Source organism: Quercus robur, chromosome 9 (genome assembly GCF_932294415.1).
Source record: "Quercus robur chromosome 9, dhQueRobu3.1, whole genome shotgun sequence".
NCBI classification, from domain to species: Eukaryota; Viridiplantae; Streptophyta; class Magnoliopsida; order Fagales; family Fagaceae; genus Quercus; species Quercus robur.
This window is the reverse complement of record NC_065542.1, coordinates 10,909,115-10,923,790: the sequence shown is the minus strand read 5'-3', so window position 1 is coordinate 10,923,790 and position 14,676 is coordinate 10,909,115. Positions and strand designations below refer to the sequence as shown.

General features: G+C 30.6%; 1 protein-coding gene across 4 annotated transcripts; it reads left to right on the top strand.

Moving 5' to 3' along the window:
- Window positions 1-3,235: 3,235 nt before the first annotated feature.
- On the top strand, window positions 3,236-11,887 carry LOC126698714 (cyclic nucleotide-gated ion channel 1-like). Of its 4 annotated transcripts, none has more exons than XM_050396109.1 (8): window positions 3,236-3,365; window positions 3,640-3,793; window positions 5,964-6,399; window positions 7,205-7,417; window positions 7,793-8,076; window positions 9,690-9,801; window positions 10,137-10,385; window positions 11,208-11,887. In XM_050396109.1, the coding sequence occupies exons 2-8, from the start codon at window positions 3,732-3,734 to the stop codon at window positions 11,679-11,681; spliced, it is 1,830 nt and encodes a 609-aa protein (XP_050252066.1). In that variant the 5' UTR covers window positions 3,236-3,365; window positions 3,640-3,731; the 3' UTR covers window positions 11,682-11,887. The 4 variants fall into 4 exon arrangements, with proteins under 4 accessions (XP_050252066.1, XP_050252068.1, XP_050252069.1 ...); XM_050396111.1 differs by lacking the exon at window positions 3,236-3,365 and adding an exon at window positions 4,667-4,713 and having other exon boundaries at window positions 3,647-3,793; XM_050396112.1 differs by lacking the exon at window positions 3,236-3,365 and having other exon boundaries at window positions 3,655-3,800.
- Window positions 11,888-14,676: the final 2,789 nt, after the last annotated feature.

The window sequence follows — 14,676 nt, the reverse complement described above, 5'->3', positions numbered from 1 at the left end:
GGCAGAAAATCCAAAGGCGGAAGCAAGCAGATCCGGGCAGCAGCAAGGTAGATCGGCAGCGGCAACAACGGTGGTAGATCTGACGGCAGCAATGGTGGCAGATATGGTGGGTTTGGCTTGATTTTAAGTTGGATTTTCTAATGGTTTGGTTTGATTTTCTGTTGATTTTAGGTCAATTTTGTGGTGGATTATCAACTGTTGAAAATGGATTGCAATGGTGGTGTTGGGTTGGTGGTAGGGTGGTGCCCCTCCTTTTCTTTTATTCTTCTTTTACTGGATTGTTGTGTCCGTTGGGATGTTGTGTTTGTTCTGTGTTTCTTTTGGTTGGAGAATGGTGAAAGAGAGAATATGAATGGTGAGAGGAATGAAGGAGCTTGCGCAGAGCAGAGAGATGACCCAAAGTGGAATGAAGGCACTGTGCGATCTTTGAAGACATGAGCATTTGAAGGGCAATTTGGTAATTGCCAACTCACCCCCAACGGATAGCCCAAAACGCCCAAGGACTTTTGGAAAATGGACCTGATGAGGTCCATAATAGGAGATGCGCGTTCAGAGCATTTTTTAAAACGCAACTTTTGACCCAAAGTTGCGTTTTGTAATAACCAAACGCAATTTTTGGGCCAACTTTTTGCAAAACGCAACTTTTGTACTCCAAAAGTTGAACCAAATGGGTACATAGTCAAATTACTGGTTCAAGTATACTAAGCCATAGTTTCTTTTTTCACTGATCATACTTTGTGACATTAAAATTGTGGCAAAAAGTGAGAAAAATTTTGTAATCTTAAACTTTTAATACAGAGAGGGTTGATTTTGACGCTGCGTGGACTGATTCTTTAGATTCATGTATTTGTTATTGAGAATTTTGGAGTTTCTATAATTTTTCTTCACATTCATACATGAGTTTTGACTTTCAAATTTTTACAAAATATTTAATATTTTTTTGTACAACATCTTATCGGAACGTGGAATTTGTGGTTTACCAAATGGGCAAAGCAACGAAGGATATTGATAAATTGTGCGTTTGCACGTCCATGTTTTTTCTTTCTGCGTTTTCCTTTTTTCCCAAACCGCAGTTGTTGACCAAGTCTTCCATAAACAGTATTTTTGTGTACTGTTTACGAACCCACAAATTACACTTTTCAACAACCATTTCATTAAAAATGGGTCCCACAGTACTATTTACACATTTAAAAATTATTTCGTTACAGTGCTTTCAATTTCAATTTTTAATTTCAGTAAAAATAAGCTCAATCCAAACGGACTCAAAAATGATTCCGTTTTCTTGATAAACAGTTTTTTTTACTAAAACTTTTACACTAAACTCCAAATGAAATAATAAGCTTGGATATTTTTTTTTGGGTGGGATTCGCGTAGGACCCATAAACAATAAATAAGTCAAAGTAAAAAGCAAATGCCGAACATGCACTGATTTATATTTCTAAAATAAGTTGGTTGCCGACAACCTCAGCTTTAGGTATTTTGCTGAAATTGGAAATCCTTTATTGAAAATACTGTAAATAAAAATAAAAGTTAATTAATATAGTACAATGAGATAATAATATCAAAAAGTGTAGTGGGGTCTATAAATAGTAACAAAAATAAACTGAATAGTAAAATAAATTAACTTTTTAATTTAAAGCCAAAAACACACTTAGAGTCTATTTGGAATCCTTTTATTTTGTTGAAACTGAAAATTTTTTGTTAAAAATAATATAAATAAAAACTTTTAATACGGAGGGTTGATTTTGACGCTGCGTGGACTGATTCTTTAGATTCATGTATTTGTTATTGAGAGTTTTGGAGTTTCTATAATTTTTCTTCACGTTCATACATGAGTTTTGACTTTCAAATTGTTACAAAATATTTAATATTTTTTTGTACAACATCTTATCGGAACGTGGAATTTGTGGTTTACCAAATGGGCAAAGCAACGAAGGATATTGATAAAAATGATTCCGTTTTTTTTTTTTTTTAAACAGTTTTTTTTACTAAAACTTTTACACTAAACTCCAAATGAATAATAAGCTTGGATTTTTTTTTTTTTTTTGGGTGGGATTTGCGTAGGACCCATAAACAATAAATAAGTTAAAGTAAAAAGCAAATGCCGAACATGTACTGATTTATATTTCTAAAATAAGCTGGCTGCCGACAACTTCAGCTTTAGGGTTTGTTAGAATCCATATATTTTGTTAAAATTAAAAAATTCTTTATTGAAAATACTGTAAATAAAAATAAAAGTTAATTAAAATAGTACAATAAGATAATAGTACCAAAAAGTATAGTGGGTCTATAAATAGTAACAAAAATAAATTGAATAGTAAAATAAATTGACTTTTTAATTTGAAGCCAAACACACACTTAGAGTCTGTTTGGAATCTTTTTATTTTATTGAAATTGAAAACTTTTTACTAAAAGTAATGCAAATAAAGGTAAAAGTTAATTGAAATAGTATAGTGAGATCTATAAATAGTATCAAAAAGTGTAGTGAGGTCATGAATAGTAGTAAAAATAAGATAAGTAGTAATATAAGCTGACTTTTTAATTTGGAGTCAAACGTACGCTTGATGTTGTGTTTGGATTGATTATATTTGGCAGCTTATTTTACTATTTAACTTATTTTTGCTACTATTCATGAGTTCTACTACACTTTTTGGTACTACTCATGTGTCTTATAGTACTATTTCAACTAAATTTTATCTTTATTTACAATACTTTCAGTAAAAAGTTTCAATTTCAGTAAAATAAACAAATCTCAAACGGACTCAAGTTTTAATTTTTAGCTTTTAATTCTTATATAGCTTTTTAAAACTTTAATTTTTCAACTTTTTCTTACTTTTAAATTTTTTTTAAGGTACAAGTATGTTTTAACACACTTGCAAAATTTTTTCAATAAAAAACTAGATAAGTGTGAATTTATTTGTTCAATTTTTATTTTTTACCCTTCAGTTAAAATCTCACATTTTTTTCATTTATTTAAATATAAGTATATTTTATCACATTTTTAGTAAAATAATTAAGCTTATTTGAGAATTGTTTATTTTAAGTAACTTATTTGAATAATGTGAAACAAAAATCTAAATGCTAACTTATTTTTAAAAAGATTACCAAAAAAAAAAAACTTATTTTTAAAAAGCTAAAATTATATTATTTGAAATAAAATTGAAACAAAAAAAATAATGTGAGAACCACAAAGAATAGCGATAGAGAATTTAAGCAAAATAACGAGCTTATAACAATTTTTTTTTATTTTTTTATTTTTTGGCCTTTTGCTTTTTTCTCACATTACTCATGTAACCAAACAATTCCAATTCTTCATCACCAGCAAGATCAATCGCCGCCGCCGCCAAAGCAATCGCCGGTGAAAGGTTCGCTCTTCAGCCTATCTCTCTCTTCACTTATTTGGATCTTTCTCTTGTATCCTTCAGATCTGGTACTGGTTCCTTTCGGTCCAGATCGGTCCATTTACTTCATCTCCTCCCTCGATACTCACAAATTAGAGTTCATATATCATTCTTTTGCTTTGTTGTTCTTGATCTGCCATTGTAATAGTCTAAAGCATTGATTTTGAGTAATTTTGCAAGAGGCTAGGAAATTGTCAAATCTTGTAATTTATAATGTAAGTTTTGTTTGCAACTACAGCGTTAGATTAAGAGTTCTGAAAGAGATGGGAGTGGAACTTCGAAACGTGAGCTCGCATTGCTCCGTCGAGAGGCAGCGATCGTTCGACGGTGATGAACCTGACGGTGGAGCTGTGGAGGCCGGCGGTGGCTAGTGAAGATTTTAACAGCCAAGGGTAAATGGTATTACACACTATTTTACACGTCAGTGCATTCTTAGGTACTCTCGGAGGTACTTTCGGAGTTAGGAGAAATAATGTTTCCTCTTCTCACATGGTGGCTCCATTATGAATTTAATAAGTGGTGAGAGAAGAGAGCATCATTATCTGTGTTCTAGAAACACTTAAGAATTACTCGTGGCATGTGTGTACGAATGTGTAAAACAGTGTGTATATAACAAACACTTCTAGGAAAAATTTGCTAAATTGCATAATTTTAGGAAAAATTTGCTAAATAGCATCTGACCAAAGTTATTAGAATTATGTTTAATTTTTTGAGCAAAAGAATTATGTTTAATTAGATTGGCATAATGCTTGGAAACTCGAGTTCCAAAAAGATGTTACATAACTAAATAACTTTTGGCCCTGTGCTTTTTTCCTACATTATTTCTAAAATTATGCTATTTGGCAAAAAATGATGTGACATGTATTTGGGTTTGTAGATTTGACACTTTGTATTTCTGACTTGGTGATGATGTGTTTATTTTTTACTTTTTGTCACTTTGTTATTGGTCCATTTGATCATACTGATAATTCATGGATGAGCAATGATTGATAAGACAAAGAAAAAGTGAAAAATTATTCAAAGAAAGACTTGAGGGTTGACTGTTGGCAATGATTCAATAACTAGAAATAATTTAATGAGAACAGCAAGAGTACCCCTTGTTTATAACTTGCATATGCATTTGCACACTCTTAAAATCCTTTGAAAAGCCTGTGAAATGGCTGCAAGTCAAGTTCATTAGTTTCAATCCCATGTTATATATTTATAGATATATTGTTTAGTTTGGAGGTTGATTCTTTATTTTCTGACATTGTATCTTTGAGAAGCTTTAAGTTATGAGCCTCCGTGGGCATCGGAAAGAAAATGGTGTGAGGTTAGGTTCCAATCCTTTGCTGTTCACTATGTAGTTACTATAAATTGTTTTGATTAATGCCATTATAAGCATACATGGAAGGTTATTGTTTCACATTCTTTGGTGTATACTACTTCACACAATATCCACATTTTTTCAAGATGTCTACACTTTCCACATTATGTAAAAAAGTATGGACACGGTTGGATGTAAAACAATTATACGGCTGAAAGCCTGAAAGGAACCAACTATGTAGAGATTGACATGCTTTTTTTTTTTCTTTCCTCCCTTAAAAGAATCACGTGCTCATATACAAAATGTAGTGTATAAAGTGTATGTGATAAGCAAATAAACATTAAATATCCTGCACTATTTTTTTTTTTTTTTCAATTATTATTGCCAAATTTTGGCACTACTTATTGTAATGCATCAATATAAGAAACAGGTTGGATCCGTTGCATAGTTCTTGGTCATTAAAATTTTAAATGTATGATTTTTCCTGGAACTATGAGCAAATGTAATGAGGATAGAACTGAGGTATAGTTCCTTGGTATAGTACACTAGATTCCCCAATCAAATTTCAACACATAATTGTCTTAAGTTTAATTGTTTCTAGAAAAGATAATATGGGTAGTGTTTCCTTTTTCAATACAATAATTTAATTTTAAAAATGAGATGGGTTAGGTCAACTGCATGAGCTAAACATTATTATTTGTTCTCTGTGTTGTATGACATTACACGCTTGTAAGATGTGCTATGTGCTATATATATGGGTAGTACTATGTTTCCTATATTAGAATTAGAGCATTAGTTATTGTGTGGATAGGTAATCATATTTAATTGTTTATCACATGAGCGTCTTTTTATTTTTTCTTATAGAAAAGTTTATCATATGAGTGTCAAGGTATTTTCTAGTTGAGTGATGCTATGTACTACATATTTTATTCATTACATAATTTTTAGAAAGTAATATATCAACTCTAAAACACAAAAAATTAGAAATTTATTTATGAAATTGTTGATGTGATACTAATCACAGTAATTATCGCGCTAGTTTTTATAAGTTTTTTATAATAAAATTGATGATAACTTTAATATTTTTCTTTAATAGTTTTTTAAATGCATGAAAAAGAATGAAAGGAAAAAAAAATCCTGTTTTGGGGTATTCTATCTAGAACTTCAATGGCGCATTTGATGATTCTTCTTTCAGATTGATGTGTCTATTTTTTGTTTCAAGATTGATTCTTTGTTTGTTTGTTTGTTCTGTTCAGGAATCATGATAATGAGAGGCAAGTTCTCATGAATGATGGAGTTGATCCAGGGAAACAAGGAACAATGAGAAAGACAATTCTTCAGAATCTTAAACTAGAGAATAAGTACCTGCAAATGTGGAATATGATGTTTGTTGTTTCTTGTACAATTGCAGTATCAGTGGATCCTCTGTTCTTTTATCTTCCCGTGATCAATGAAGAAAACAAGTGCCTAGCATTGGATGATAAATTAAAAATTGCAGCTATTTGTTTGCGATCAGTCACCGATATGGTTTATGTCATGAATATCATTTTGCAATTTCTTTGCCCTTCTATAGATGAGGCTCCTCTGAAACTTGGACGAACTGTGTTAGTTACAGATGCTTGGCGAATAGCAAAGAGGTACTTGTTGTCCTACTACCTAATCGACATTCTTGCTATTCTTCCCATCCCACAGGTAAGGGAGACTTTATTGTTTCTAAAATGTGTGTATTTTTTTTCCAAGCTCAACTGCAAGAAGGATTAAATCTATATTTCATGCAAGCATCTTTACTTCAAAATTTTTGATTCCTTGCCTTAAATGGTTTTCCCTTTTTCTCCTTTTTTTATTTTATTTTTATTTTTAGTTGGAAAGGGGGGATTTGAACTCTAGGAGATGGAAACACTGGGAGGTGTCAACTAGTTGGGTAGGTGGGGAATTTGAACCCTAGATGTTTTATTTGGAAACACTAGAAGGTGCCAAATAGTTGACTACAAAACTTTTGGCCTCTTACTCTTACTTAATTGTAGTAAATAGCTAACATTGCATTACTAATTGGTTTTTTGTATAAGGGGAGATTGAACCTCAAATATTTTATTTGAGAACAAAATTTTTTATTAGTTAAGCTAACTAGAACCCACAAATATAATATTTTTATTAAAGGGCTTATAAAATCTTGAACCTTAAAAATGAGTGGGTTTAGATTTCTTAAACACAAGTAATCTAAACAAATTTAGATTAGATTTGAAATAATAATTTTTTTACAAGTTTTGGTTTAAGAAGGTTTTTCCCATTGTAAACTTGTGCTTGTAAATAATTATTATAACTATCTATAAATAATGATATAAAAGATAATGACTTACCTAAGTAGAGCTCACAAGCCAAGAGCCTTGTAGATTAGTTAGTTGGCACTACCTAAATGACTAATGTCTCTAATAGGTATCAAATTATCAAAAAAGAAAGAAAAAGGTAAAGCTCACGATACTCATTGTCATTTGTGTAGGTGGTAGTGCCCATTATTTTTTCGGAAATGAGGGGCTCAGGATTCTTGAATAAAAGGAAGTTCCTGAATGCTGTTGTTCTTTTCCAATATGTGCCAAGAGTTCTACGAATCTACCTATCATGGAGGAAACTTATCAGCACTGACAACAACCTTTCCAGAATTGTATGGGTGAAAGCTGCTTTCAATTTCTTTCTATATATCCTTGCCAGTCATGTAAGTTGGATTTTCAATTTCATTGTATATCCTTCCACATAATTGTTTAGTATGCCTGTATGGCTAGTCTAGTGATCTATCAAGAGTTAGAGCTTTATGCCTCTAGCATTTTTCCTTACTTTTTTCGGAGAAATTACGTAAACTAAATTTTATTTGCGTATGATAAGTCTATTTTTATGTGAGAGGAATGTCATGTGTAGTAAATAATTTCAACTTTGGGCTTAAAAAAAAAAAAAATCAACTTTATATATTGGTGGAAATAATTTTTTAAATAATTTTACTCTACTTTTTGCTAGAAAATTTGCACAATCAACTAATCTTTTATTCTTCTACTAAAATAAAATCTAATCTTTTATTGACTCCGTGATTTTTTAGGTGCTGGGTGCCTTCTGGTATTTCTTTTCTATCGAACGAGAGACAGCTTGCTGGCACATAGCCTGTAGAAATCATATTGGATGCAATCAAAGTTCATTTAACTGTCGTTATAGTGTAGGAAATCAAACATTTTTAAATGATTATTGCTCAGTAGAGACACCAAATGCTGCAACTCCTTTTAATTTTGGAATATTCATTGATGCCATTAAATCTGGTACCGTGGCATCCAATGATATTCCTAAAAAGTTTGCATACTGTTTCTGGTGGGGCCTGCGAAATTTGAGGTTTGCACATATTTAACTCTTTGACATTCCATATTATGCTATTTTTTTTATCAGTGTTTGTCATATATATGATCACATCATGCTATTGGAAAACTCGAACATGTACATTCTTTGTCAAAAAGAGCTTTTGTAACGAAGTTTGTTCAGAAAATTCTAGATTCCATGACAAAAAGATGTTTAAAAAAAATAGTTTAAGTATAAAGTTTAGCTACCAACTTAGTTGTATTTAAGGGCTATAATTCAACTCAATATTTTTTTATTGGGTATAAATTTTGAGAAATCTACCATTAGATTATATTTTCTTCTTATATCCTCTATGCTTACAAAATTTCTAAAAAAATCAAAGATTAGTAGTTGTGTCATTAATCAAATGTTTAAATTTCAAATCTTTGTAGTCTAAAATTATTAATAAAAAATAAGTTTAAATTTGACATATTTTTTAAGAATATAAAGAACATATAATTCAATGATTAGATTTTCAAAATATAAAATCATGCTAATTGTTTTAGTAAATGTTATAGCTATTGGCTACAACAAAGTTTGAAACCAAACTTTATCCTTATAATAAAACATACTTTCATGTAATGCCCAATGCCACACTTTTTTGCATTGCCTATATATCCAATGGCTGAGAAGAAACTTATGTTTGGGAGGTCATGGTTAACTTCTGTCCCATAGATATATAAATAAATTGTATACAACTGTCATAGACTCAGCTTCAATCATTCTTTACTTATAAGTATGGAACTTAATTTGTTTAGGTATTTTCTAAAACTGATTAGTAACTGTGAAATAGATTTGGAGGATAACGTATTATTTTTTTGGTGATTGGTGGAATTTAAAAATTTTCAAAAACCATGGTTCCCCCTCTTCATGTGGACCAGTCATTGTGCTAGTCATGTTCCGTCATTAGTGTAGGAGGTACTATTACATTCATCTAGGGTCCACTCTCATGTGAGACGAGATACATGGTAAATTTTCCTTGTGTAGGGTCACATTTGTTCTTTAGAATGCTGTTGGAATTTTTTTTTTTTTTTTTTTACAAAACTACATCACTTTTTGACATTCATTTATTAAGTTGTTGACACCAGCCAATTACATTCATTGACATATCAGCCTGTAAAAGTTATGTAATAAAATTTGTTGTATCTTTAATATATACCTTCCTTTTATTATGCTATATTTTTAATGAGAAAAAATAAAACAAGAAATAATTGCATTCTAGGAGTTCTACGTGTGTATGTGTGTTAGTGTGCAATATTGTAATCAAATTCATGGCAAAAAGTTATTTGATACATACACACATAACATATTATATATAATTTAAGCTCAATCACAGCTAGCTCAAACATGGATTTCGGTAAAATAATTTGTAGCATTCTCATTTTAAGTGATGGTTTTTGTAGTATTATCTTCGTGTTTTAGGCTTGTGATCTTGGTCTCTATTTGCTTTTCTTAAGGCCGATGTACAGCTCTAGTCTAAACTTTTACCACGTAATGATCGTTTTAATTTTTTTTTAAATTATTATTATTAGTTTTTTACTTTGACCATATTATATCTATAATTTCTGATATTACCATCTCATACATTATATTTGCTCCAATTTTTGCAGTTCTCTTGGTCAAAACCTTCAAACAAGTACTTATATCTGGGAAAATTGCTTCGCTGTTTCGATTTCAATCTTCGGCTTTCTGTTGATTTTGTATTTCATTGGAAATTTGCAGGTTGGCGCTCAACGTCTTTTTATTATTATTTTATTTTTAAGATTAATGTCCTTATTTATACATAATTATGTGTGTGAGCTAGCAGTAGAGATGGTTTCTGTGTTAGATTGCGAGATCAAAATGGGTTTTAGGGTTAAATATGCAGCTCGATGTGCATGAGATATATGGTACGAGGTCACAAAACTATTCTTTTTTACGATTCTCATAAATACTGTTGGGTATTAGAATATTGATTATATGTACAATTAAATTCATTATTTTGTATCAACTTAAATATTTAGGACAAATAGTAATTTATCAATAGGATTTGACAAACTGAATTTGTTATATAACAGACATATATGCAATTAGCAACTCAAAGGTCGGAGGAGATTATACAAAAGTTGAAATCTAAAGAACTGGATGTAAAGTTGTGGATTCATAGAAACGAGCTCCCACCTGGTCTAGAATACGAGATCATGCACAACATTCCACACATACTAGAAGAAAAGAAAGATATTGATGCAGAGAAGCCACTTCTTCATCTTCCCATAGAACTCAAAAGGAAGATTAAGCACCATCTTTGTGAGCCTCTTCTAAAGAAAGTGAGTCTTCCTTTTTTTACATTTTTTAGATAGATTCAAAATGCAATTTGATTGAAGGTGTTTTTTTTTATAAACAAAAATAAAATTTTGGAAGAAATGTGAAAAATATTGAAAATATTTGGAACAACATACAAATAGGATAAGCAATACGATAAAAGTGATTAATATACTGGATGAAATATATAGGATACAAAATATGTATGTGTTTTATTTGGTTTAATGTTTCAAAAAAGGGGAATAATTTTTTTTAAATAGATGTTCATGCATGTATGTTACATATTTAATAAAAAATTAGAAAAAATTAATGTATTATATTAAATTATTTACTTAATTTACTATATATCAATTTAGTAACATACTTATGTTATTAGTTTCATAATATATTATCAAAACCAATCAATTAAGTTTCAAATATTTATAGTAAAACAACAAAAAAAATTTATTTATGTTCTCATATTAGTATAATTTTAACTGATTTTATTTTTACTTATTTAAAGTCTAATATGCACAAACACATCATATATGTCATCAAGATTTGCTAATCCAAAAAAAAAAAAAAAAAAAAAACTTAATACATTAATAAAAAAATGATAGATTATAATAAAAATTAGGAAAATGTAGATGTTCATCAATATAAATAATAAGATATGGAAAAAAGAAATTGATTTTGATAATTTTATTATCGTATATAATAACACAATTTGATATAATTTGATTTTGATCTATTTTGCCATGTCTAAACATGTCAGAGTTAATTGTTTTACTTCTGGAAATTAAGAATTTCTTCTTTCAATTGGTTTTTTCTCTGTTGTTTGTAAGCAGGTGCCAATGCTTGGTAAAAAAAACCAACTGTTGCAAATGATATGTGACTATCTCAAGCCAGTGTACTACAATGAGCACAGCTATATTGTTCGGGAGGGAGAACCACTTGATGCAGCGATTTTTGTCACGCAAGGCATTATATGGAGCTTCGCAACCAGTAATGGTGAGGGTACTGTCTCCTCAGGGGCTCAGTGCATTGAAAAAGGTCATTTTTATGGACAAGATCTTCTAGATTGGGCTTTGAACGACTCCCCCACATCACTTGACCTATCCAAGCTCCCAATCTCTACAAAAACTGTCAAAACCCATGCAAAAGTTGAAGGCTTTGCTCTAATGGCCAACGATTTGAAGACTGTAGTTTCCAAATGGAAAACCGAAGCAGCTTCTGCTTTACAAGCCGCATGGCGCCGCCGCAGCCATCCTGAAAAGAAGAATGAAAAGCCTTCCCAGTCGGCTTCAGAAAACAAAAACTAGCTATCATGCTGGTTAAGCTGCTTTTAGAATAAAAATTCAGAAGTTCCTGATGTTGTTGTTGAAAAGCTAGTTCGCTAGTGATAGAGTTGCTAGTTTTTTGAAATTAGATGATGAACACATTAGGCAATAACCCCGGAATGGGGACAAAATATTTGTTTTAATTGCTTTGAATATTGTTTGTAAGAGCCTTTTAAAGCTTCATTTTTTTTTTTTTTTTTTTATTATTATTATGAGTTGAAACAAAAGAGCTATGGACACCTTGCAATCCTAAAAATGCACATTTTTCAACATTTTAGTTCTAAGGGAAAAATAATAATCTCACATAGGTGCAAATTACATAATTCACCTTGACATTAAAATTATCATCACATAAGGTCATTATTGATTTAAGGGCAAAAAAACCTTTTGAGTTAGAAATAGGGCCCAGGTATTATGAGAAAACAATTTTGATTGGACAAGAAATAGTTTTAATTACCATAGGCATGCATATTCTAATTATTTTTTATTGGCCCCCTTTTTTTTAAAAAAAAATTGAAATTTAATAAAGAAATTAAATTCTATTGGTCCAAATTTTGAATTATGATAGCTATGCAAGTACAAGATAATCCCAAGAAGTAAATACTTCAATTTATTGAATTATTTAAAAGATTATTTTACCTTGTTGAATAATGTTATTGTCTTAATAGTTATATATATATATATATATATATATATATATATTGGAAATATATAAATAAAAAAAAAGTTGAAAACCTTGTTTTATCTTCTAAAATAAATAAAAATTCAAAATAAAATCAGAAAAACAATACCTTAAGTGTGTTTGTTTCTGATTGTTTTTGGTATAAATGTTAATTTCTTTTAGGACTAAAAATAGCACCGATCCCTAAAACACTGAAAGGACCTCCCCCTATAAATAGGGGAATCATGAAAAAGGGATCTAGTTTTGGTGATCTATCATTCAGTTATTTAGTGTTCTAGTAAAAGAAACCTTACTACCACTAAAACCCACAAATTTTCATCATCGCATCTATATTTTCATAGCATAAAAATTTGTTAAATAACACACAAATCACTTAGAAATCCCTAAAATCCACCACACTTGAGTTGTTTTATAAATAGAACAATCGGTATATTGTCATATTCAATGGATGAAAGCATTCGACCAAAATCATGTCTACTTTGCCAATTTCATAAGTTGTGTTCCTGAATTTGAAGAGAATAAGGAGCTTGATGACTAAAGGAGTCCAAAGGAAGAAGAAGGGATGGTGATTAAATTTGTGGTCAAGAGATTAGTAATGAATAATTTTGAGGATTTAGCACTCACTTATGTATCGAACAGTGCATGCATAGGTAAAATGTTGTCCTTATTAGTTAATTAGAGTTAATCTTATTTGAATATGATTTCATTTATGTAGTTCTCAAGTATGGATATTCATAATATCTAAAAGGATATAAAAAAATAAAAATAAAAATATTTAGGTAGAAATTTCTTTTGATGATTATAACATGTCATTTGATTGATTGTCTCTTTGTTTTAGAATGTTAATAGATTTGGTTTTCCATGTTATTTGAGTCATCATCATGTATTCACATATTCATGCATTACATCAAAACAGTATTTCAAGTATTAGGATAGTAGATCTAGTAATTTTGATTTTCAAGAACACATCTTGCATATCCATAGATCCATATGCATAGATTAGTGATAAAAGTGAAGAACTGCCTTAGTTAAGTTTTTCACATGAAATAACATCTTAAGGCATCATTTACAAAAATTTCAACATGTTTTTTCATTATCTGTTTTCTCACGTGCTTATGCATTTCTCTAATCGTACTCATGCATCTTTCATCTTTGGTATAGATTGCATTGCATTTTGGTTCACTTTTTGTTTAATGTACGTTTAATTAATAGGTTGACTAATTTTGTGAATATGTGAAGTAGCCCACCAGAAATAGGCCTAGTCTGATCTGGGTTACATTGGAGTTGGACTTGAATCTAAAATGGGCTTGGGTTTGTATTATCTACTTCTTGGGCTTAAATTAATTCTATGAATTTGGGTTGGATAAGCTTCAGCCTTCAGGGTTCTGTTTGAGATTTAGATGCAGGCTTCATTGTTGGCCCAAGTTGGTGGGCATTGAAGTGGACTTAACACTTAAGAGACATTTAGGTTTATTGGACTAACTGGTTTTGGGCCTTAGGTTGGACAATGGCAACAGGGGTTGAGGGCAGGTTTCGGTTAAGGTTCCTTAGCTCTGATTTTTGAGTGGCCCCAATCATGGATGGTCTGTGTTGGAAATCATGATGATGGACATGCTTGATTAATTTGGGTGTGATCTAAGTGGGCTAGTTCTGTGCATTGATGAGTATGTGTAAGCGTGCCAATGCATATCGAAGTGTATGCTTGTGTGGGTGTAGATAAAGGTTGTGTGAGCTTTTGTGTTTATGTGCGTGAAATCAATGTCGTGAGTTGTGTATGTGGTTGTGTGCTTTTTGTGTGAATCTGTGTATATATATATATATATATATATATATATATATATATATATATGCAGTGATGGAGATGATATGAAGAAGGGCTTTAAGGGGCTAGAGCAACTACATCAGTGGTTGCAAAAATTTACAAAATATAAAAAGTGCTCAATTTTGCACATTTTAACTCAAAAAGCACCTACACCACATCAGTATTTATAAAAATGTGCAAATATACAAAATTGCTTTGCAAATGAATAGTTACCATGCATATAGGCACGATTACTGTTCATGCATGAACAAATGATTTTTTTATTCTTTTTTTTCTCCCCGTCATATTGCTCTCTCATCTGTCTTCTTCTCACAACAAAGAAACAAAAAGGTGGGTGGGGCCATGTGGGTAGTGGTTTGTTTGATCTAATGAAAAATTAAAGAAATATTATTATTTAAATAAAATAGATGATAGAATAGATAAATTAATGTAGGTGTTTTGTAAAAGTGGGTGTGTAAAATAGAAAAAAAAAT

Coding starts and splice junctions, on each gene's coding strand:
- LOC126698714 (XM_050396109.1), top strand. CDS start 3,732: ATGAACCTGACGGTGGAGCTGTGGAGGCCGGCGGTGGCTAGTGAAGAT. Junction 8,077..9,689: donor TGGGGCCTGCGAAATTTGAG/GTTTGCACATAT, acceptor CAATTTTTGCAG/TTCTCTTGGTCAAAACCTTC. Junction 9,802..10,136: donor ATTTCATTGGAAATTTGCAG/GTTGGCGCTCAA, acceptor GTTATATAACAG/ACATATATGCAATTAGCAAC.